This window comes from Nelumbo nucifera, chromosome 3, assembly GCF_055504915.1.
Source record: "Nelumbo nucifera cultivar China Antique chromosome 3, China Antique-T2T, whole genome shotgun sequence".
NCBI classification, from domain to species: Eukaryota; Viridiplantae; Streptophyta; class Magnoliopsida; order Proteales; family Nelumbonaceae; genus Nelumbo; species Nelumbo nucifera.
In genome coordinates, this window is record NC_142651.1 from 35,087,055 (window position 1) to 35,112,514 (window position 25,460).

The window sequence follows — 25,460 nt, forward strand, 5'->3', positions numbered from 1 at the left end:
CAATATATAAACACTTTGACCATTTTATTGTCATTTTTATCATGGTTTTATTATCAAAAACTAGGTTTAAAGTTTCAAGTATAATTAGGTCCAATAGAGTCGGACCCAATTATCCCAATTAATAATTGGTTTCAGTTCTGGGTCTCTTATGGAACCGGTTATATATTACCACTCCCGAACCAGATCAGATTCATTGACAGTTCTAGCCTTCTAGGCTCAGTTGATAAGGTCTCTGGCTGGTTATAGTAAGAACTTGGGCCCATTTCCACCTCCACCCACAAAATAAAGTAAAATGATTTGGGGTCGGAGGACTGCCCTTCTCCCGAGCCATTTTGGATACATGTGGGAATTGGACTTAGCCCAGAAAAGTACAAAAATGAATTAATGACCCAGGCAATCAGTAAATAGCTGGATGAGCTATAAGTTCATAGCAAGGAAAAAGTAAGATTCTAAGAGATTTACTGGCATTTGCAGACATATATGGTCATGCAGGAATAGTATACTCTCTGAGAAGGAAAGAAGTAAATTCTCATTCAAGCTAAGGGGAAGTATGAACAATGACAAACCATCCAACTAGAAAATCAACAACCCAAGAGACCCACATATCTGCAAGGAGCAGAATCTCTCTATCAATCCAATCTCAATGTGGATGGATCATATAACCCTGCCAACAAAGGCAGCAGAGGCAGTAGGTGTAGGCATTTTTACTAGCAGAGGACAACTCATCTTGGTAGAAAGTTATCAAGTGCAAACACAAGGAAGCCAGCAAAGCAGAAATCCAACCAATCCATACAGATCTCTTTAAAGGCTAAAGAACAAGGTCTGAAGTCCATTTTGATGTAGTTAGATGCAAATTAAGGAGATAGTAAGCAGTAAGGTTTTAAAAACTGGACCGGACATAAAACCATTATGGGGACCGGTTTTTAGGTTGAATGGTCTGATCATTCGATTCGAATAGACGGCCACGGCCCGTTCTGACTTAAAAGAAGGTTGCAACTTGTAATCTCTCAAACCTTTGTTTAGATCAATTTATGTAGTTTGTTAGTAGAATGCCTTTATGTAATAACACTGGATGTTGTCTACTTAGTTATTTCCCAAATCTCAAGGTTATGGGCTGCTTAGGATGGTGCCGTTTCATAATGGGTGAAATCGCTAATTGAATGACTTATTGTTTTTATGGATGAAATAAATTATAATATTAATAAAATATCTGAAGGTAGAATAATTAGACCCATGGTTTTCAAAATCGGACTGGACCGGACCGGATGGTTGGACTGAAAAAATCGGGAATCGGTCACCTGACCAGTTTCGTTTTCCCTCCAAAATTGTTGATTTTGATCAGTGAACCGCTAAACCGAGCGGTTAACTGTTCGAACGGTTTTGACTGTTTTTTTATTTTTTTTGAAACTTTTTTATTTCTTTTTATTTTTCTGTCAGAATGGGCTGAGCGTTCAGTTCGAACAATTAGACCGTTTGACCTGGTAACCAGACCCTGACCGGTTCGGTTGCCGGATCGATTTTAAAAACCATCATCAGACCAGCTTCAGATTCAACCATTAAGAGGCTCGCAACCTTAAATCATTGAGTTCAGCCAGGGCCGAAGTGTGCCTATGAGGTTTGTGTAAGAAGCGCTTTGTGAGGAACAGATCCGGACTTTTATCTTATCAGACCTCCCACACTAATTCTAATCAATAAGGTGTTTGATAGATTGTCTCAGTCAACAGAGGGAGTGTGAGGGTACGGGAGACGACGACCTCTGGGTGTCACATGTGATGCTCGCCGTCAATCGCGGGATTCGGAAGTAAGAGGACCCCAACAAATCCCATTCAATGCTTGCAATTTGCAAGGGCCTTGAGCAGTTAGCGGGGCCCTTGGAAATTATCAAATGAAGGAAAAAGACATGTATGCATAAATGCAAACCGACAAGAGTAGAGTAGTGAACAATTGAGAAGAGTTTGGGGATGTTCTACTTCTAAGTTCTATGCCTCCAACTCCACCTTCATCGCTTTCCTTCTCCTCGGCCATGGCCAAAACCGACATACCGGTCAAACAAAACTCATGTCTGCAGTGTACTGTAGTTTTCTCACTTCTCTCTCTTATTGAATAGATTGCATCATGATGGGCTCCATGTACTTAATCTTTTTGTTTTTTTTTGTTTTTTCAGATATCTATTTCATTAACCATTTAACCAGTGTTTTGGAACAACTGTTGTCTCAGACGGTTGGACCGTTCGGTTTGAAAATCATTCAGGCAATTGGTTCTGTTTCACTCTTAGCTCTGTCTAGGTAGTCAAATCGTCAATCCATTCGACCCGTTAAATGATTTTTGGCCCCTTTTTTATTTTAACTATTTTTATTTTTATTTTTTTAAGTTGGAATGGGCCATCCATTCGAACTATCAACCCGGAAATCAATGGCCAGCAATGTTTTCAAAACCAGACTGGACCTGACGGTCGGACTGGAAAAACTGAGAATCGATCACCTAATTGGTTCAGTTTCACCCCAAAACCGCTTTTTGGCCAAAAACCATTGATTTAGTCTTGAGCAGTTGAACGGTCAAATTGATCAACGGTTTTTGACCTTTTTTTGTTTTTTAATTTTTTTGTCGGAATGGATCATTCATTCAAACGGAATGGTTGGACCATTCAACCCAAGAACCAGACCCAGAACAATTCCTTATCCAGTCCGGTTTTAAAAACCTTAGTGGCTAGAACAATTCCAATTCAAGATTAATTTTCAAAACTTTACACTTAACCGTTACAGTGATGACATATTTTGGAATTGGCTGAATTTAATTCAAGAATACAAAATATCATAGATTTTGAAACATAATAAAACCTCGAGTTTCATAATACAACACATCACACCACACCTTAGAACACCTAGGGTGGTGCGGTGTGTTTCAAAGTAATGAGATTTGAAATATAAATATTCTTATCAAAATTGCGGTGAGTTTCAAAACCTTTTATTTCAAACACACCACTGTGAGGCCTAAATTGCGTAGACTATATCAAGCTTTTCAAATTTGCAGGATCAGTTGATTCTCCTAATTGTGTGTGAGAAGGAAGACATTACTAATGGAGCTATTTTTGTTTGTTGATGTGAACTAATTCAAAGCATTCATTGGCTATCAATTTTATAAGTTAGCAACCCAAAACCTTGATTTATTTTTTAGGTGGAATAGAATAAGGTACAAAAGTGATAAGGGGGTTAGTTGTCGACAAAATCAGGTGTTTTTGGATACTTCCCCATAGATAAGAACAAGGATGAAGAGAAAGCGTGGAGCCCTTTTGGGAGCCAACCATGCTGCTACCTCCCTGAAGGTTCTTGGGTTGTCTATATCCCAAACTCTAACAGGCAAAACCCCAACCTTAGCATAATTGTAGGAGTGAAATAAAAATGCCAAGGATGAGGACTTCCATAATCGATATAGATTTTAGGTTTTTAGACCTAGTTATACCCTTAAATAGACTTAGAGGGCGTTTTACAAAGTGAATTGTTTTTCTTGTTGCGATTTTCAAAAATAAATCAAAACTATTTCGTTTGAAAACAGATTGTTTTTAAAACAAAAATACAAAAAAAAAAGTTTTTGAAAACAGATTGTTGATGTGGAGATTATAAAAACAAATGAAAACAAAAAAACATTCATATTGTGATGCTCCCTTAGACTTTTAGTTCTCAAAAACAAAATCAATCATGTTGTCGAATGCCTCCTTAGGGGGCATTCCATAATATGAATTGTTTTTCTTGTTGTTGGTTCAAAAAACAAATGAAAACCATCTTGTTTGAAAGCAGCTTGTTTCTTAAAACAAAAACACAATAAGCATGTTCTTGGTTCTTTGTGTATGTCTGTGTGTGTTTTCTGTTTTCAAAAACTGAAACCAAAAGTTGTTCTTGAACCTGGTTTTTATTTTAAAAACCAATATGATTCCAAAAACATGTATTGTTTTCCAAAACAAAACCAACATGTTTTTTCCTTTTAAAACAAAAACAAAGTTTAAAAACATGTTTTATTTTTTGCTGATGTGGCAATTCCAACAACAAATGAAAACAAAAACATTCATGTTGTAGAATGCTCCTTTAATTACCCCACATTGTGCAACCACAACAAAAAGAGAGTTCAATATTAAGGGCAATCCTCATACTATGGTTCAACCATCAAGTCTCCTAAGGGGGTATTTGACAACATGGTTGGTTTTGTTTTTAAAAACAAAAACAACTACTGCATGAGCAAAATTATATTGTTTTGCTGATGTGACAATTATTTTTTTTTATGAAAACAAACCAACCATGTTGTTGAACACCCCCTAAAATGTCTTATGACCTAATGTTGTGGCATTCCTATCGCAAAATACTACAGTTTTTCTGTATAAAAGCCCCATTACTTGGAATTAGGGTTGTTTGTCTAGTTGAGCACTTGAGCTACCTCATCATGTGAGAACAAGCTTAAGCTAAATTTTAAGAACAGCCCTCATAACCAGGCCTAACTCATCTGCATCCTTGGCTCAATTGCACCTTTGAAAACTCCACATTCACATGGGTGATGGTGGTTATATTTAAGGATATTTAAATATCCTACTCCATGTGGAGGAGCCAAGTAAACAAAGGTCACAAGTTCTAGATGCCATTAAGATATTCAATTTGCTATAGAATACTCCCCAACATCTATAATCTGATTTTTGGTTAATTAACACCATGCATCCCATAAAGGGAACCTCCATGGAGACATTGTTTCCATAGGCAATCTGATAGCATGGGTCTTTTTATTTTTCTTTTCTGATATTAAGGGGTGGGGACATAACTAAGTAAAGGGCAGCCCAGTGCATGAGGCTCTCGTCAATGCGGGATGGGGGAAGGATAGAGCAAGGAATATATGAGAATATCTTACTTGAAGTAATGCAGGTTTGATCCTATGTCTCCATATTCAGAAACCCGAAGCCCTAGATAATATGTTCATCATTTATTTTTAAGAAAGCCCGTTGCAGATTCATTGCATCTTGTCTTTCAACAATACATGCAATAAGAACTAAGGGGAGAAGACCAATGAATTGTTCTAGAGACATTGCAAGCATGCTTAGTTAGACAATGGGCTGCCATGTTTGAGGAGTATGAGAGATGATTATATGGGGATTATTGTGAAGAAGAATCCTGCAATCTGCGATAATAGTATGAATTTGCGTCAGAGCCTCAATATATTGATCGCGTTTTACACTGAACCCATTACTTTTTTGAAAATAGTGATGGGTGAAAGAGTGTAAGTTTTATATTGATTTAATCATCGATTATCAACTTAAAACTTTAGAGCTGATGAGGTTTTAGATTGATTATTGACATAAAACTATACTCCATTGAAATGCATGCAAAACTAAACCACAATGTAATTTTACGTCAATAATAATTATACCATCTTTCCAAATGCCCGACGCAAATGCAACCGTAATCATTACTTTTTTACATGTCAAATGCTCACAAATAGAAACCATAGTACATAAATACCCCGATTCAATATTTGTATTACAAACAAATGGAGCCTAAAAAAAAGTGATCTTCAAACCCAATGCCCTTTTATTAAATTTTATTAAGGACTTTTTCCTCAAGTTTCTATTTCTCCCTTATTTATTTTTCAAACCAAACAGAGCCAACAAAACCTACATATTCTAACAACACACTATGATCCAATTTGGCTTGATTTTTACCTCAAAAAAGAAAAAAAAAAAAGATAGAGATCATCCAATTTGGCTCTATTTATCACTTTGTAATATTATATTCACTTCCTTACAAATTGAAACCCCTAAATTATATATATCTATATATATATATATATTTATTTATATCATTTCTAGTTAAAAAGTTAGAGAAAATTTAATTTTTTGTCACGTGACAAGGGAACAAATGGCCCCCTGTAGAACTGCCATTTGATCTGCCATACGTCAGAACTCAGAAACAAATCAGATTCCAAGGCCGTTGCATTAACATGCGTTAAGATTTAAGGGGGGGGGGGGGGGTGACTTCTACCCAAACTGAGTATACATACTCTCAACCACATCTGATCTACCAAAGAAATAAGGAAAATACGTTGACCAAAATGCCCTTGAATTCCTCTACTCGAGTTTCGTCCTCATACATGAACGGATAATAGATAGATCTAACCCAATAGGAAATTAGCTGCGCTTGGTTGCAATCTTGCAGTATAAATCTGAATCAGATACAAAATTTGCATTCAACATAATTTGAATTCCTACTTGATAGGATATTTATACATTAGGTCTCATTTAATTTGAATCAATATACAACCTTTTTGTTTGTAACTATGATTTACACTCCTATTTTGCACAAAAGTCTCATTTATATTCATTTGCAGTGTAAATTTTGCATCTCAAAATTTGGTGTAAATTTTGCATTACTTTTGTCTTTCTTCAATTCTTTGATTCTCTCGTTTAAAGTGGGGACCATATCATCTTCACTCCCAAACAAGCAATACTCTTCCTACCTCTATTCTCTTGCATATATGATGGGACAACACCATTTTATTTCCTATTTTTTTTTTCACAAACAAGTAAAAACAAACCTGAATTTACATTCAATCTATTTGCATTACCATACAATTACACTAGTGCAAATGAAACCTGGTGTAAATGATCCAACCAAAAGCATAAAACCTGGCCTAATGTAACAGTTTTGTTCCCCAAAGCCTATTTTAAACTAATTAATTGTTTCTTGTTTTGCCTTTTAATAAACAATTAGTCTACGCTTGTCTCCATCGAATGTAGTTAAAGCATAAAGAAATAACTAATATTTAATTAATGTAATACTTTCAACGGCTAAATCAGAAGTGGCATTCTTGTAAATTAAGCCAAAACTAAGGATTTTTATTAACCACTTGGTTCCAACTTCACTATGTTTAGCACCAATCTCCAACTTCCAAAACCTCTTATTTTTATTGTTTTTTCTTCGAAAGCATGAGCGAAGGCAGTAAGAGTCACTGAAGGCAATCACTGAGAACTGAGAGAGAAGCAGAAAAAAAGCCTATTATGTTTCAGCCATTGTTGCATTAGAGACTGATGAACCAAGCCTGATGGATTACGAACGGATTGAAAAGCCTCTGGTACGTACCATCTGTTTTATTCTCAACTTAAAAACTAGCTCTGCCTTGCTTGGCTTGGCTTGGCTTTGCTGGCTTTCTCTTCCCCCAATGTTTCACTTTTTTATCTTATGTTTCTTGGTTCCATAAAAAAAATCTCTGTAACTAAGCCCTGCAAAATTTTCTCTCATTTGGCTTTGATTTTTCTTGGGTATCTCTTTGAGTTGTTAGCTTCAGGCCAAAATTTCTTGATATGAGGATGATGATGAATCTAAATTTTAAGATCTAATAAGATCTGCTACTGGGACAACCAGGTTGATCATTATTTTGGTAGAGATTTTGTAAGATTACGTGGGTATTTTGGTTTTTGGGTGTTTTCATTTTCTGTTCAATATGTTCTTTTTTTTCTGCTTCTTGACCATGTTTGTAATATTTACAGGGTGGAGGATTTTCTCCAGGTAAGCTGAGGAGCATGCTTTTGGGAATCGAGAAGAAGAGAAAGGAAGAGGAAGAGCTTGAATCAACGTATTCTTTGAGATCTGAAGTTAGTGAGATGGATGACAGAGGTTAGCTTCCTGAACTTAATTAAACTGCTTCTCTTTTGGTTGACCTTATGGTTTCCTCTTTTTAGTTCAGCGGAAAAGAAGTTATAGTTGCAATGTAGTGGTTTATTTGTTTATGGGTTTTCTTTTTAGTTTTATTTGGTTGGTTGAATTTGAACGAAATTTTCTTAGGGGTTAGCACTTCTGAGAGTTGCAAGGATGTAGACATTGTGAGTGTACGGCCTGAATGCTCAGCCTCAACAACGATGGGAGATGCATTGGCCTCTGACATGGCTAGTGATCGTAGATTTAGGGAGCACAGTTTAGCCAATTCGAGGACTAGATCTCAGGAAGATAGTTCTCTAGATTATGATAGTGGGCATGACAGTGCAAGTGTATCATCATCTACATTTGAGTTTCAGAAGGCAGAACGTGCGCCACACAGAGTGCCATATGCTCCATTCTCGAAACCGGCACCTTCTAAATGGGATGATGCACAGAAGTGGATTGCAAGCCCTACTTCAAATCGGCCAAAGTCGGGGCAGCCTCAAGTGCCTGCTGGGCAAGTTGTTGGATCAAAGAAAACTGGTTTGCTTGGTTATGGAAGTCGGCCTTCGGCTACGAAGGTAGTCCTTGAAGTTCCTGACCAAAGATCTGTTTCTTTTGAAGAAGCAGATACCAAGCAGATGGATCCAAGCCAAGCTAAGAGGGAAGCTGGAGGGCAAAAGTTCATCAACTGGATGCCTGAACCGTACCCTGTTGCAGATTCGTGTGTTAAGCCTGAACTTATAATCGAAAATTCTGTTGCAGATTCATCAAGTAAGCATGTTTCTAATCTTTATACTTAAGGACAATAAGTTTTAATAATCTTTCCCAAGGTTTTTGTTGAACTGAAACACTGTCTTATTTTCCATGATATCCAATACACCAAAGATATACTAAAACTTACACTGTTCTTTGGCTTGTATTGTCATGCCACCGTTTCTCAGATGTTCCATCTAACACTGTGCTTGTAGAATTTATATAAAAATACTTGGTATCTATTTTAAATACTTTGTTATTATGCAGCGATGTTTGAGCATATAAGGTTTTCCTCTGTTTTTCTTTATGTCTTTGGTTTAGGTTTAGCACTTTGTAATTGCACAACTTGGGGAGTTTTGTTCTCCAATAATAAATAAATTCTTGATGTTTTGCTCCTTCAAAAGCAGGTTTGAAGCTCCATTCTTTCCATTTCCATCAAAATACAGATTTGAATGCCTGCAAGCACTTCTTTTAAAAATTGAAAATTGGAATGCTTAATCTTCTGGAAGTCATAACATCCCCGATGACAGGTAGAAGTAAGATGTGAAGGAGAGAAGTTCTACCAGGGTGTATGTTGTGGGTAAGGAATTGGTATTAAATACTTGGGTTATGAAAGAAAGAGATTAAAATCTAAAACTGAGAAGAATAAAGATAAAATTTTTAGAGATATAGGAGGAGGAAATCACTCTTTCCTGCCGGTAATTTCAAAACAAACTTTTAATTGCGTCAAATTTCATCTCAAAATTCAATTATAAAGACTGTTTTTACAAAAGCAACATAATAATTCGGATCTTCCTTTATAGACTCCAATTTAAACTTGAAATTGACCAGAAACAACACTTAACTGCTTCAAAGCTAAGGCAAACCTATAGGTAACCAATAAGGGCAGTCAAATAAGGATTTAGACTTTTAAAATAACTTTGGTGTATACTTGTAAATCCTTATCATACTTATTGAATGAAATACCTTTTTCTTGAAAAAAAAATGAAAATAACCAATAATAATCCTACTAGAACTAAACAAGCTAAAATCAACTCCAAGATAAGCTATGAAATGGAAAGATTCAAATTCACAGATAACTCAATAACCTATCTAACAACCAAAGTCAACAAGCAAGTTCTGGCCCCTAAAAATTAGGGTGAAATAAGTGATGTTGCATCTTGATTTTTTACCTAACTTTTTTGGGTTAGGTATAAATATTTATTCAAAGAGAAGAGAAGAAAAAAGTACAAAGATAGGCTCCTGCCGCTCACCATAATGGAGCTCAAGCCCATGAAAAAACAATACCCAACAATAGAGGATTGGGCTGGAACCACAACAAGCCCACCAAGCCAATAACTTACAAGAACTAAGGCACCCAAACTTAAAAACTGCCAGACCCACTTCAAAGGCGGGCCACTATCTCACCCACACTTGAACCCAAAAAACATTGATTGCCTGGCTATGCAAACAAACCAACCACCTTTTTACCGAGATGTTCCTTCTCCTGCCACTTCAAAGGCTTGGGCCACTATCTCACCCACACTCGAACCCAAAAAACATTGATTGCCTGGCTATGCAAACAAACCAACCACCTTTTTACCGAGATGTTCCTTCTCCTGCCACCTTGACCTCTTCCCCAAATGCTACTGGCACCTCAGCTTTGAGATTGCACTACAACATTGTCATAGAGGCCCACCAACTTCTTTTCTTTTCAATAGCCTGGAAGCCAATCCAGACGGTCAAAAGACCACTCTGTATCATTCCAATTCACTGACTGTAGATCCACCCCCTAATTCACCTGGTTCTTAGAGATTTTGTATGTTCTGCTTGGTCCATCATCTCTCTAGTTCATAACCAATTTCTCATACTGTCTTCTTCCCCTAGGAAAGTCACACCAAGAAACTTTTCCATCTTCATCTGAAGCTCACACAATGGTTATTGCATCTTAAGTTTTCAAAACTCTAAAGTCTCTCTAATATGACTCTTTAAACTAATACTACTACCTTTTGAGATAACTAACTCTATTAGTAAGACACCCACAAACTAGAAAATAAACTTGAAAAACTGAAAAGTACTAAATTCAACTCACCTACAAATTACGAAATTGCCATTATTTCAAGATTATGAAGAAACTAGATTTCTTCTTCCATGGTTTTGTTCCTCCCTTCCATGCTTGCATCGCAACTGATATGAAGAAACATCACAGTCAATTTCAACAGAAACTGATGTCCCTCTAAGAAACTAACTGACCTACAGATTGATCAAAAAAACTGACCTACAGAGATCTAACTCTTGTTGTGGGAACCGTCAATGGATGATTCGTATGATAATATGCTACCTGTAACGAAAAGAGTACAATAATATGCTTGACAAGGAAATAAATAATTTTTCAAACAAGATCTACACTGAAGGAGTGTACTGAATTTCACAAATGAGGAATTTTCATGTCAGGCTCCTGGAATTTTGAACCTTGGTTGAAAATTTTGAACTTATAATCTTATATTTGCCTATCATCCCATGCAGTTAGCCTCAGCCGTCATGATTCATCTATTTCCATCCACAGTGCCACAACTTTTCTTCCACCTCCTTCGACAGTCAGGTCTGTGTCCATGAGAGATATGGGTACAGAAATGACTCCTATTGCCAGTCAAGAACCTTCCAGGACTGGAACTCCTGTGAGGGCAACAACACCAATACGGAGCCCAAACTCTTCTCGACCATCCACTCCAGGAAGAGCTGCACCTTCATCTCCTGTTGAGCCAACCGATTGCCAACTGGATCCTAACAAAAAGGAGTTGTCTGAGAAAGAAATACAAATGAGGACTAGAAGAGAAATAATGATTCTTGGAACACAACTTGGCAAGATGAACATTGCTGCTTGGGCAAGCAAGGAGGAGGAGGACAATGATGCATCTACTTCTCTTAAGACTGTACCTATGGATAAACCAGCTAAAAGTGTCATTGAGACCCGTGCAACTGCCTGGGAGGAGGCAGAGAAAGCAAAATATATGGCCAGGTTATTTAACTTTAACCCAGTATCAGTCTCTTTTACCACAAGTTGTTAATCTTGATTATTGACATGCATCTAAATAATGATTGCCCAGGAGTTGCTCTCACTATGTCAGAAGGGTCACTATCCATGTGCTATATGCTTTTCTGTTGTTAGTATTTTTCAATGTGCAATGTCAAATGAGGAATTTTGACAATTTTCAGGTATAAACGTGAAGAGATCAAAATACAAGCATGGGAAAATCATCAAAAAGCAAAAACAGAGGCTGAGATGAGGAAAATTGAGGTATTTTGTAATTTGTATCTGCTCCCAGGATTTGTTTACTATTACCATATTGGTTCTGAGTCTTCTAATTATTTCCGTTTCTTCTCTTAAGATCATTCACAAAACACAGTCAAGTTACAAATAATTTTTTATTTACTTCTTTTATAACTTTTATATGTGTTCTTGTTTGCAAATGAAATTTGTTCACATTTGTGCTTCTCTGATGTATATGTTGTTGCCTTTTATATGAAAGTTTGCTTGAGAGTTGTTGTTCCATTTGGTCAAATACCTTCCTAGCACATGATTTTAAATGCGGAAGAAAACTTAAACTAAAGGATCAATTAGGTAGTAGGAAGCTATTAACAGGAAGATTCCTTTTTTTTTTAAGATAAATAAAAAATAAAATTTATTCGAAATAAAGAGAGCATTACAGAGAATGGTGATAAGAAATCACCCACAACAAAAATAAACCCAACATGAAACACCAAAAAACTGCCCCTCCCAAAAAACCCCAATAACTCTATGCATAAGCACAAACCCAACCGTTTCCAAAAAACACATCCCACAAACAACCTTGAAGCTCAACTCACCCACACAGAAACCCTCTATCTCTCAACCCAACATAGACCTTTCCCAACTGCACTCAACCCCCAAAACCCTTTGACAGAACACCGCAACCCTGATCCCCATTACTTCAGCAACTTAGACTCTTAGAGAGCAATCTCCTTGCCTTTCTTAGAGATATTCGATTTCTTCATCTTCTTAAAAGGACCTATTCCAAATAAACCTCCCATTTCACTTGCTGAAAACTTTGAAACTAGGACCGCATTCTGGTTTTTTTGACTTCTGAATCTTCTAGCTGCATTAGGTTTCCTCTTTGCCCCTTGCACACCCAATTCATTGTCATTTATCCTTTCTAGTTTCAAAACAACATTTTTCTCAAAAAACTGATCTGCCCTCTTTTCACTTTCCCTGCTATCTACCTCCTTCCCAAGTACATTTCGTCTCTCCTGAACAACATTAAATCTTTCCAATGCACTCCCCTCCTCCATTTCCACATTGTTCAACCTGCACCAAGAAAGGACAAATCCAAATTTTTACTTACTTCCGTTTCTACATTTACCAGAGTCCAGGTCAATAGATGTCCCAAGTTTTTTTTGGGCAAATTTCTTCAGCTACCCTTACTGTTTAGCTAATTGACAAACTCTACCCCTATTGTTCATATATTGTCATAAAGTACCCCTACTGTTTCTGACAATTGACTAACTACTCCCCTACCGTTAGGGTTCCGTCATAATCCGCTCACATGCCACACCACATGACTGTTATATTTTAAGAAAATGACAGTAATACCCTTGACCCTTGTCTTCACCCCAACGCCGGTGCTTGTTGTCTAAAACGTGGGGGTGTTGGTGCTTGCCATTTGAACCTCAGGAGCATGTGCTTGCTTTTATTCACCCCCGCCGCCGGTGCTTGCCATCTCAAACGTGAGGAGTGTGCCGATGCTTGCCGTTTGAAAATGGGTTCAAGGAGACGTAGTAACAAAAGTGGATCCTTGCTGGATAAAAGGGGTAGAAAGTTATCTCGGAATGGACGCTGGCGAGAAGGAAAGAGGGGAAGAAGAAGAGAGAGGGAAAGAGGAGGAAGAGAAAGAGTGGCTGGAGGAGTGGGAATTGTCGGTGCCACTGTTTGGGTGTTGTGAGGTCGGGGAAAATGAACAGTAAGCATTCTTCCAATTGATTCTGGTGAACAGTGGATCCTTGCTGAAGTCGCAGCAAACAGACAATAGGTCTCAGCAACAAAAGCGGTGACCATTTCTTCCAATTGATTCTGGTGAACAGTGGATCCTTGCTGAAGTCGCAGCAAACAGACAATAGGTCTCAGCAACAAAAGCGGTGACCATTTCTCCATCACCCACACAACACCACCGTCGGATCCACTACTGGAACCACCGCTGCAGCCCTGCCAAACTGGCACACTTGTTATCGGGTTTGCTGGTTGAAACTGATGGGACTGCAGGCTACCTAATCCGTGCTCTATCTTTCCTATGGGATGTTCATGTAGCCACACCGAACATGGGATCGACGCTTGCAGAAGGTACCATGTGGGCTCTGATCTACAGCTTTAGAGGGTGAATGTCTACTACATCGAGGAAAGTTGTGGTCGATTCGTTCCTAGAGCGGTTCTTATGGATCGCCGCCCCTTCACCGGCTCCTTGCATTTAGCATGAAACAGGGGGAAGGCAAGGACGAAAATAGGGGAAGATATCCTCCAACGACGACCTCTGTTTGCAACTCTGCAACTCGGACGAGAACCAGGAAGCTTTGAGATTTCCTCAAGCTCCTCCACCTCACTCTTCAACTCCCTGAATTGTTGAACTGCAACATGGTATTTGGCTTTGAGCATCTTGATCTCAGTCTTATAAGATCTTGAAGTTCAGCGATGCGTTCTTCTTGTGCATTCATGGCCACTTTTCTCAGTCTTGTGAGCTAAGATTACAAGGAGCCACCACCAGCTCCACCATTTGAGCTCGAGGAGTTGAAATCATGGTCGTTTAGGAGAGCTTGGATTGCAAAGTTCATGGCCACTTTTCTCTTCTTGAGCATAGCCATTTTAACTGTGATGGGTGTGGGAAGGGCTTTTGGAGGCATGATCTTTACCCTCGTCTAGTGCACTGCTGGTATCTTAGGTTAGTGACATGTTTCCTTTATTTTATTCTTGAATTTTTCTGTTTGCCATTCCAAAGTTCTCCTTTTAGTTTTGTCTGTGAGCTGGAAGATCGGTTCAAATAGTATTATTTTGAGAACTGAAAGCTTCAGTTGACGTCAAAGTTTCAGGTATCCTCGATGATGCCCTTTTTTGAATCTCATCAAACATTTTTTGCTCACATTGCTGGGTTCTTTATAGTAGAGGGTCGGACATTGAGGACAGGTGGTCTGATTATGAAGTTTAAAGTCAAGAATTTATGGGAGACTGCTGTTAGTAAAATGTGTTCGGGGATGACAGACGTGAATGCTTCCGATGGAAAATGGAGACGGAGGCAAAGGTGGAGACGTGAACGCTTCCTATTTCTGAAAACTTTCATATATTGGGTTTTATTTTGATAATTTGAGGAATAATGGAGGGCAAATTTGACATTTTGTTTTTTCTGTTAGCACTTAATAACGACGTTAATTGTCAGAAATAGTAGGGGTGGTTTAAGACAATAGTCAAACAGTAAGGGTACAGTTTGTCAATTAGCTAAACCATAGGGATGGTATAAGAAATTTGCCTTTTTTTTATAATTGAATTGTGATTTTATTAACCAAATGATAGATATTCCACATCGTTATTTCCTCCATTGATATATAATTTCTCTTGCCATTTCTTCTTTTTGGTTTCATATAGCATATAATAAAAGAATTATATACAAATGAAATCCAGCATATAAATAAATGAATAGTTATTGGTAATGCTCAGGAAGAAGGGGACGTCTTTTTCTGTTTTAAGAAAAGAAAAGAAAATCTCATTTACCGGATCATTGTACATATCAATTTTAGTTGGGGATTCCATGTACAAATACAAGTGATCCTTAACCACATATGCATCTGATTATATATGTATTAGTATTACAATAACTAAGGAGGATTTTCAATGCGAGATATAAAAACATATCTCTCCGTGGCACCTGTAGTACTCTATGGTTCGGGTCTTTGGCAGGTCTTTTGATAGAATAGATGTCCCAAGTTCATGCATTTCATCAATGATTATACCTTATTAGACTCGTCTACTCCATCATCCTCGTTTTCCTTCTCTCCAACCACATCTTCTATTTCCTTTCCTTTTTCTTCTTTAACTAGCCTTGTTCTAAACTACCTTTTTCTTCTATAAACCTTTGCCCAGTCTTCTTTGCGATCTTTTTTTTGATAAGTAAAAAGAAAAACAATTGCAACCTAGGATGGTGTTGAGAGAACACCTCCATAAGAGCTAAATAACAACAAGCAACCACTTCCCAATCCATTGATCAAAAAAAAAAAAAAACACATCCCAATCCAAAGGCCCCCAAACAACTGGCACCCTAACCATCCCAAAAGAAAACAGCTACACCAGTGACCAAAACATAAAGCAACCTCAAGAGCAAGCCAGCTGAGCCCAATAACCAACTTATAGCAGCCATGGACCTCCAAGCCTCACCCTCTCACCTGCACCAAAACCCACATCTTCCTTTACTCTTCATAAATCTGACTCCTTTCCTTCACCTTCCTCCCATTTCTCACCCCCTTCCCCAACTGTGCTTCTCCTGTTCTTTTCCTGCCTTCTATTTTGTTCAAATTGTTCAATTGCCTTCCTCACCACTGCTTCTCCCCCTAAAAAGAAAAGGCCAAGAGATTTCTCAACTGCCACCTGTTTATCTACTAGTTTGTCAATATCGACTCTTGCCTTCTCAATTCTAACATCCTTAGTATCAGCTTTATTCCCTCCTTCCTCTCCCCCTCTCTATTTTCCTCACCAATCACTTCCTAGGCACTTCCTTTTCTCTCATCCTTCTCCCCACTGTCAATAGGTTTCTCCTTTCTTACCTCCATCCCTTCCTCTCTCTCTTCCTCCAAGTTTCTTTTAGGAGACTTCATCTTGTTGCTTTCCTCCTCTCCCCTGTGAATGCTTCCTTATCTTGACTACTAGACTCGATGCCTTGAGACTTCCTGCCTGCATCAACTTCTGAACTGTTTGCACCATTGCTCTTTATCAGGCATTTCTGAGGTCTAGAATTAGCCTTAGGTCCTTTCCTTTTGTAAATTCTCTTAAATCTGCAACATGGACCATTCCCGATCAATCCTTCCTTGAGACGATGAAAAACCTTGGTTACATGAACAGGCTGCCCGTTACTGGATCCTCTTGTTTTTCTCAAGTCTTCTACCTTGTGGTTCTCAGAGTTAGTCAGACTCGGGTCGGTTTCGACTCTTCTCTTGCCTCCATCCCCAGCTTTCCTATCAAAATCGAAGACCATAATCCTTCATCTTCATCCACCCTCTTAGATTTCTTGACACTCATCACTTTCCCTGTTTCCTGTACCATTTCCCTGCTATTAAAACCACCTGAGAAAACCTTTTGCTTTGACGGATTTCCTTCCTTATCATAGCTTTCTTCCAATTCATCTCTTCCGCCAATCCATCACCCTCCTTAATCCCGTCTGAAAAATTGAAAGTTTCTTTCTCAGAGTTTATGACTGAGTCCTTGACAACAACTCTTTCTTGTGTTCCGCCTTCTTCAGCAACCCATGGAAGAGCAAGAAGGGTTGTCTCCTCTAAACTTGTTTCATCCTTCAGACATTTGGAGACCCTCGAATCTTCCAATCCCACATTATCTTCTTTCTCTTCCAATGGATGTCGCATCTCTCAAAGTATTTTATTTAAAATATTTTACCTTTTTTGCCCTTAGGTACATAGCTCTTTCCTTCTCACCTTCTTCCTCCTTTGAATGACGATCCCCGAGCAGAATCCAACGCTCAGACGGATGTTAGGAGTAACCTTTGAAGGAGATGAAAATAGACCAGTCTTATCATCTATAGAACTCGATGTATTAAAGGCAAGGTTTAAAATTTCAATATGATACGCTCGATACGGGGCGTACTATATCACATCTTTGAAAAACAGATATGGGATACACATGGAAATCGGGTGTCTCGTCTTTTTTCATGCGTATCGGACCCATACCGGGGGTGTATCGGTAGCGTATCGATGAAAAAGATACGGTCAAAAACTAAAAAAAAGGGGGGGGACCAAGCTTCTTTTCCCTAAAATAATGCTTCTCTCACCCCAACCTCATTCCTAGGGTGCTAGATTTGCAAAAATTTGCAAGAAACAAGTGTGAATCATTAATTTTTTTGAAGATTTTTCAAATTTTGAAAAAATAGGTAAATTTTTTCATTTTTTATAATATCGTGTGATTTCTTTTTTTTTCTCTTGAATGTTTAAATTTATGTTGATCTACATTTATTACATTCAAAATCACAATTTTTTTTTGTGTTTTCAGTACATTTATTACATTCATGAAGATATTTGGGGAAATATAAATTAACAAAGAAATTTGAAAATGCAATTTTTTTTCTCTGCCTCTAAAGACTAAAAATGTTTTAGATCTATGGATTTATCTATCATATCCATAGAGCAATTGAAATTTCTTCTTTAATATATATTTTTTAATTTTTTATATTTGTAGAATTAAAAAATAAATAATAATTAATTATATTTTATCATTTGATCACAACAATTGAATATATTATAATTCTATGGATGATTTATCATATCCACAAACCAATTGAAATTTCTTCTTTAATAATTTTTTTATTTTTTTATTTTTAGAATTAAAAAATAAATAAATAATTAATTATATTTTATCATTTGATCACAATGATTGAATATATTATAATTCTATAGATGATCTATCATATCCACAAAGCAATTGAAATTTCTTCTTTAATAACTTTTTTTGAATATATTATATAATGTTTATTTATTTTTTATAATTTTTGGAAATAAATAACAATTAATTATATTTTCACTTAGAAGTTGTGCCAATGCATGTTTTATGGTTCGATAGGAGAGTTAGGTTTTTCCCTTCCCATAAAACATTAAAACTTAAGAATTATAATTTATAAATTATAGTTAAGTGTAGGATTTTTAATGAAATTATATTTACATCTCATCGAGGTCTTATATTTAGTGTTGTTGATGTATTTTTATGATTTATTAAAGTATTTATAGTGTTTCCAAGCGTATTTATGCCTATCTTAGTTTTTCTCTGATACGCATGCGTATCCAAGGCGTATCTCGATACGTCTCTTAAAATTGCCTTTCCGATACACTTGGCGTTTCCGATACTTTGAACCTTGATTAAAGGTAACGTGCTCTATAGACTGGTCATTTTAAATATAAACTTCTTCTGGACCGCCTAACCCATTCGGCCCAACCCGACAGCCCAAGAGACCGGACCCGCATCGCTCATTCACTTGCAGCATCGCCTCTTCATCTTCCTTAATTTGAATCTGACTTTCCTCGTTCAGTGATTTCCAAAGTTCAGAGTCAGTTCCCCTCCCCTATTATCAAGCTTCTCTCCCTACCTCTCCCTCTTCCACTTAGGAACAAGTGTGCCACATCATCACCTTCCTCAGGCGGATCAGTGGTTCTCCATAGAGTCGCTTCAACTTCTGACGCGATCCAGACTCTATGCCAACAGCTATCTGCCTGCAACTCCAATGATCTTGGAATGACTTCAGGACAAACCCCCGATAATCTCATTCTTGTAGCATGAAGATCCTGTAAATCCAGATCAACCAGCTTTCCCCCAATGGCCTTCACAATATTTTCGAATATTCCTTTCACCCAGAGGTTGAAAGGAAGACCCAGCTTCACTGCAGTCGATTCATCTGAGAAGAACCTACCGTTGCAGTTAGGGAACCAGTGCTCCGCTGTAACCACACCATCACTTGTTTCAAGTGCTTGCAAATTTGCTATTTCTTCTTCAGATTCAACAATAGCTTTTCTGCTATCAAAAGGTCTGATCCACAGAGGAAAATGTAAATGCAATTTGGTCCTGAGCACCTCCATAACCGACTTCCAGTCAGCAACTTCCTTCTCAGCTGTTAACACCAATTTTTTCTTCCACTTCTCTTTTTCGCCGGTTAGAACCATTCTTGGAGTCACCATCATCATAGCATTAAAACTTTTTCTTCAGATTCTCCCCCTTTCGAAACTGACCTTCTTTCCCCTTCCCCTTCGTTCTTCATTTTCTCCCTCCTTAATTGAAATTCCTGAATCGCCTCAGCTCTCAGGGTCCAACCCCTCCTCTGGTATCCCAATGGGATACAAATCCTCTTTATTCTTCTATCGACCTGTTCTTCTGAGAAGGCAACAAACCAACCTTTCTCATTTCTCTTCATCACTACATTGTATCTCATATCCTTCTTGAAACTTTTCCTCCATTCTGGTATTCTAATAGCATAAACAGCCACATCCAGAAAACCTTTGAACCAAATCGCCACATCTTCCAGAAATAACATTGAGGTCCAATTTTCCTTGTAGAATGATAATCCAGACCTTCGTATCTCGATTCAACCAACCTGAATTTCTTTGCTTCTATAGCGATTTCCTTTGACCACCCTATTTCTTTTTTGATGAATGATAATAAATTTATTAATTCAGAAGCAGATTAGAGTGAGTTCATACAACATCCCAGGGAGAGGTGCAAGCTGCAGCCCATCCTTGAATCTTACAAGTAAACTAGGAAAGAAAAGCAAGAATCACAACTGAGCCCAAAACAATTCTTCCCTATGTACCCCTTGCTTGGCTAACACATCTGACAAAGTATTTGCTGATCTCCCCACCCACTGTACAGTGACCAACATATTCCTTGTCAACCAACTAAATTTCTTCATTTCATTCTTGTATCGCCACATAGCTTCTTCAGGATTTTTCAACCAACCCACCACCACTTTGGAATCCCCCTCGATTGTTAGGTGTTGTACCCCCAGCTGGTTTGCAAATTGCACCCCTTGTACAGCAGCTAATAGTTCTGCTTTGGTGGAGTCCCCAATTCCTAAGGGACCTGAGTAGAGCAACAAAATCTCTCCCTTCTCATTTCTCAAAGCACCCCCCATTCCGCATAATCCTAGATTACCCATGCTACTTCCATCAAAGTTCAACTTCAGTGAACCTTCGGATGGAGGAGACCAGCTTGTAATTGATTTGTCCTTTTGGGATGAACACCTCGCTACTGCTGACCAATTTCTCCAAAGGTCATTAAAGGAGAATTGATGAAAGATTTCCAAGGTCTTCAGCCAAGGTATTGCCCTATTCAGCACACAGTCTTTCAATTCCTGACTGCTCCTTTCCTTTTCTTCAAAAATTCTAGCATTCCTTTACTTTTTCCCTATTGACCACCCTATTTCTTTGTGATCTCATATCTCAACCTTTTGTGTCCTCCCTATTCATGAATTCCTTTACTTTTTCCGCCTCCATCTTCCTTGTTTCTTTTTCTAAATGAAAATCTCCTTCCCTGTTCTGCTCTTCACCCTCTTCCCTTTTGTATGTTGGCACTGAAACAATTTCTTTCCTAAACTGTCTTACCCTCCCCCACGTGACCACTCGTCACAACTTGAACCATTGGTCCAAATGGCAACTCTTCTCCTTGACTGTTTGACCTCCCCTCTTCATGCCCTTTAAGGTCAACATCCACATAGCTCATAACACCACTTGTTAAAATCTGAGTAAAATTCCTGCCACATGCCAGGTCTACTCCTTTTTTCAAGCATCTAATTCCATTACCAGCTAAGATCTGCTTTTCACTTTATAAAGTCAAATGGACATAAAGTGGAAAAAATACATAACTAATATATTCTATCATCAATCCAGTCAAGCTTTTAGGGAGAATGGACCTTCTTAACAAGACTAGAACTGTCACTAGTGGAAACTCTCTCGGGTGACTACTGGTCGCCTTCCTCGTAATTTTCTTTTTCATTTAATAAAATTTACTTTTACCTTCAAAAAAAACTTTGATCCAATTTCACCATTTTTGCTTTGGTCAATTTAGGAAGAACAAAATGCTAGGATCTTCTAAAAAAATAGAAGGGCACCATCATTCATCTTATCAGAACCAGTGGCTCATTAAGTTTGAATGGGGGAGGAGTTGCAGGACTTTACTACAGATGACATCATGAGACATTGGTCCTTTGTGGCATCTTAATTGCCTTCTAGAGGCATCTACACTTGACTTTGGGGTCCTCATCTCACCATCCAGGATACATAGTTAAATGCTTGTTACTTGTGTAATACAGGGTCATCAGGTATAGGAGGAACCTTTAGAGATCTCAAGCGAGAGATTCTTCAGGTTTATTTTGGGCCAGTAGAATGTTGATTTCATTGTAGCTCCTGTCTCTTTTGTTTTGTTTTTTTTTTTTTATCAATAACAAGAAACTTTATTAAATATATGAAACTATGTGTAAAGGGGAGGTAAAAAGACTTAACTCCCCATCAAAGAGTACAAGGAAAAAATAAAAAATTAGCCCCCAAAATCGAATCCCTATTCACCCCTTGCTTTGCTAACCCATCAGCAAAGGAATTAGCAATCCTCTTCACCCAGTTGTAATGAACCACCATATCCCTACTCAGCCATTTAAATTTATTCTTCTCATTGTTATAACTCCATAAGTCGTTGTCTCCCCCTTTTAGCCACCTAAACCTTCGAGTCACCTTCAAGGACCAAACATCTGATGTTCAGCTCCCTTGCTCTTTGGATGCCTTCCAGGGCTGCGAGGATCTCAGCCCTAAGAGAGTCTCCTTCCCCAATTGGGCCTGAAAACATAGCAATAATAGCCCCCACCACATTCCTGAATACTCCCCCAATCCTAGAAGGCCCTGGGTTCCTTAAACAACTGCCATCAAAATTCAGTTTTACGAACCCAGAAGGAGGAGGGGACTACAAAGGACTACAGCTCCTCTTACAGAGGGTAGAGGAAGCTATCTCCTTCCAATTTCTCACCAAATCAGCCACAGAATAATCTGAGAACAGTTCCATAATTTTCAACCAATGTGCCACCCTTAACAGAATTAGATCTAATAAGTTTCCGATGGTTCTATCCTTATCTGAAAATATTCGTGAGTTTCTTCCCATAGAGTCCAACACATGCAGCCCTGATGCTTCTCCACATAGTCTTCCCTCTCTTCTTCGGCCCTCTGAAAAAGGAGGGAGAGAACAAGCTTTGGACACTCCCAGGGGGTATCCAAACAGTAGAAATCTGCTGAATTAAAAATATAAAAGAAAAGTAGTTTCTTGAAGAGAGAAGGTAGAGAGAAGGAGAAGAAGAGAAGAAGAGAAATTTGAAAGAAAAGAGAGCAATGATCTGGCCACCCCCTTCACTTATTATTTATACTAAAATAATAGAGCAGTACAAAGACAACTATGCCCTTATAGTGCTTCAAAACATAAAACAGCATATATAACACTCAAAAACATAACAAAATTTAGACTCACATAACTACTGTGGTCCCCACCTCCTATCTAACAACTAACATAAAACATCTACATAGAAAAACATCATAAAACTAATTAATCTTCAACACTCCCCCTCAAGTTGGGAGTAAATGTCACACATTCCCAACTTGCGTAGATCATGTTTAAGCTTGTTCTTTGCCACCCCTTTAGTGAGAACATCAGCCAGCTGCAGCTCTGAAAAGACACAAGGCAAACAAACTTCTCCGGTTGTTACCCTTTCTCTTATAAAGTGTCTATCAACTTCGATGTGTTTTGTCCTATCATGTTGAATTGGATTGTGGGCAATATTGATTGCAGTCTGATTGTCATAGTATAACATCATAGGTTCCTCTGCTTTCACCCCACTCTCGCTCAAAAGAGATCTAACCCAAAGAAGTTCTGAGACACCATGAGCCATGGATCTATACTCAGCCTCTACACTTGACCTTGCCACAACCGCTTGCTTCTTACTCTTCCAAGAGATCAAGTTTCCACCTACAAAGGTACACGCTCCTGATGTAGACCTCTTATGTCATCTAAGCATCCTGCCCAATCTGTATCTGTATAGGATTCTAGCTTCAGATTCTCATGATTTGAAAAAAGAATGCCTCTGCCAGGGTGCTTTTTCAGATATGCAAGTATTCTCTCAATAGCTTCCCAATGCTGAACCCGAGGTGCATGCATGTACTGACTCACAACATTAACAGCACAAAAAACATCTGGTCGTGTTATACACAAATACAACAATCGGCCCACCATTCTTTGATATCTTCCCACATCCTTTACCAACTCACCATTCACACCATTAATTTTGTGATTTGGATCAATAGAAGTGTCTGCTGGTTTGGTCCCCAGCTTCCTAGCCTCTCGTAGTAGGTCAAGTACATGCTTTCTCTGTGAAATGAAGATCTCATGCTTGGATCTTGCAACTTCAATCCCTAAGAAGCATTTGAGCTCACCAAGATCTTTGATCTCAAATTCTTGCTACAATGATTTTTTGAGATCACCAATCTCCTCCAAATCTTTTCCTGTCACCACTATATCATCCACAAACAAGAGAAAGTAACGGAATCCTCCCATGGAAGGGATATGATATGGCCCCCATACATCAGTGTGAACCATATCAAAAGCAGAAGTACTTCTTTTATTACTTGGTTTAAAAGACTGTCTACAATGCTTTCCTAACTGACAACTTTCACACTCCAAAGTAGATAACTGAACAGACTCAAACAACTTTGGGAAAAGACATTTCAAAGAACTAAAAGAAAGATGTCCCAATCGATTGTGCCAAAGCATAATCTGGTTCACTGACTCTGACCCACTACTACTGCTGTTGCTAACATGATGGCCCTGATGTCTCGGAATCTCATCCAGAAGGTAGACTCCATTCACCTCACGACCACTCCCAATCATCTTATTTGACTCCAGATCCTGCAAAACACAATTACCAGGGAGAAAGGTCACGGAACAATTCAAATTTTTTGTAAAAGAACTAACAAACAATAGGTTGGTATGAAGTCTAAGTAGAAGATCAAGACTGTAATCAGTCTTGAATCCTAATGGGTTTTAGGTTTGCAAAACAGAAGAAAAGTGAGAGAAAGGAGAGAGAATAGAAGAGAAACAAGCGAACACAAGTTGTTGAAAGGAGGGACAGATTCTAAACTGATCTGCAGCCGCCACTCTCTTAATATTTATAGGTTATGTTTAGTACATAATGGAAAGGACACATCTGCCCTTAGTACTTACATAATAAATAAAGTAAATAAAAGCTGAAATAAATAACAACTGAATTAACAAACTGACTCAAACTGACACTGCTATAACTGAAACAAATAACTACACTGCTGTCCTACGAACACAATGGGGACCACTGCAGTGGGGCCCACATCAGTGTTCTCTACAGTCTAGGGACATGTAAAACAGTAGACAGAGTTATATCATTGGTCACTCTAACTGTCCCCTTCCCAGCAATGGACATATATGAACCATCTGCTGTAAAGACTCTTTCTCTACCAGAGCACAACTGATAGGAACTGAAAATGGTCGGGGCATTAGTCATATGCTCAGATGCTCAGATGCTCCTGAGTCTATAATCCAGGGAAGTTCCTCCTTACTTGAAGTGGATGCAAGATTTGCAGTTGCATATGAACTACCTGTATATGCAAAGGAAGTGGTGTAGTTGGCTCCTACATTCTGCTGTCCATCTGGAAGGCTAGAGCTAGGTGAATCTTTCTTACTCATAAGCCGTCCAAACCTCTCGAATTTTGTTCTCACTACTGCTACTGCAATGTATTCCCAATCAGTTTGGGAGAGAGTGGCTGAAGAGTCTCCTGTAGTGGCTACATTTGCATTTCCCTTCTTGTTTCTTATCCGAGCAGGCATAAGATTTGGATGAAGCTTCAAACAAGTGTCCCTAGTATGCTTAGGCTTCTTGCAATAATCACACACCAAGTCCTTATCTTCCCTTCTAGTCTCACTACTCCCCCTATTTCCATTCGGCTTAGGTTTTGTTGTACCAACCATAGCCGACTGGTCAATCCCAGGCTGTCTCAACATTACATTCCTCCTACTCTCCTCTCCAGAGACGAAGGCATAGGCTTGAGAGAGTGTCACACCCTCCCTAGAAAGAATATGTTGCCTAGCAATGTTAAATTTTGGGTTCAACCTTGCCAAGAACTCAAAACCCTATTCCTCTCTACCAGTCTGTGATAAGTTGTTGTATCATTTAAACTTTCCCATACCACAGTTTCTAAGTGATCTATTTCCTGCCATAG

The 25,460-nt window shown here is 38.3% G+C and overlaps 1 protein-coding gene across 4 annotated transcripts in view; it reads left to right on the forward strand.

Moving 5' to 3' along the window:
- The first annotated feature begins 6,936 nt into the window (after positions 1-6,936).
- Positions 6,937-25,460, forward strand: part of LOC104592772 (Remorin family protein) — a 38,041-nt gene continuing 19,517 nt past the window's right edge. Inside the window, exons 1-5 of one of the 4 annotated variants that reach the window (XM_010252256.3) lie at positions 6,937-7,104; positions 7,520-7,646; positions 7,815-8,441; positions 10,929-11,421; positions 11,619-11,700. In XM_010252256.3, the coding sequence (XP_010250558.1) occupies positions 7,075-7,104; positions 7,520-7,646; positions 7,815-8,441; positions 10,929-11,421; positions 11,619-11,700 (1,359 nt within the window). In that variant the 5' untranslated portion in view covers positions 6,937-7,074. The other 3 variants (XM_010252264.3, XM_010252271.3, XM_010252280.3) reach the window with 3 other exon arrangements.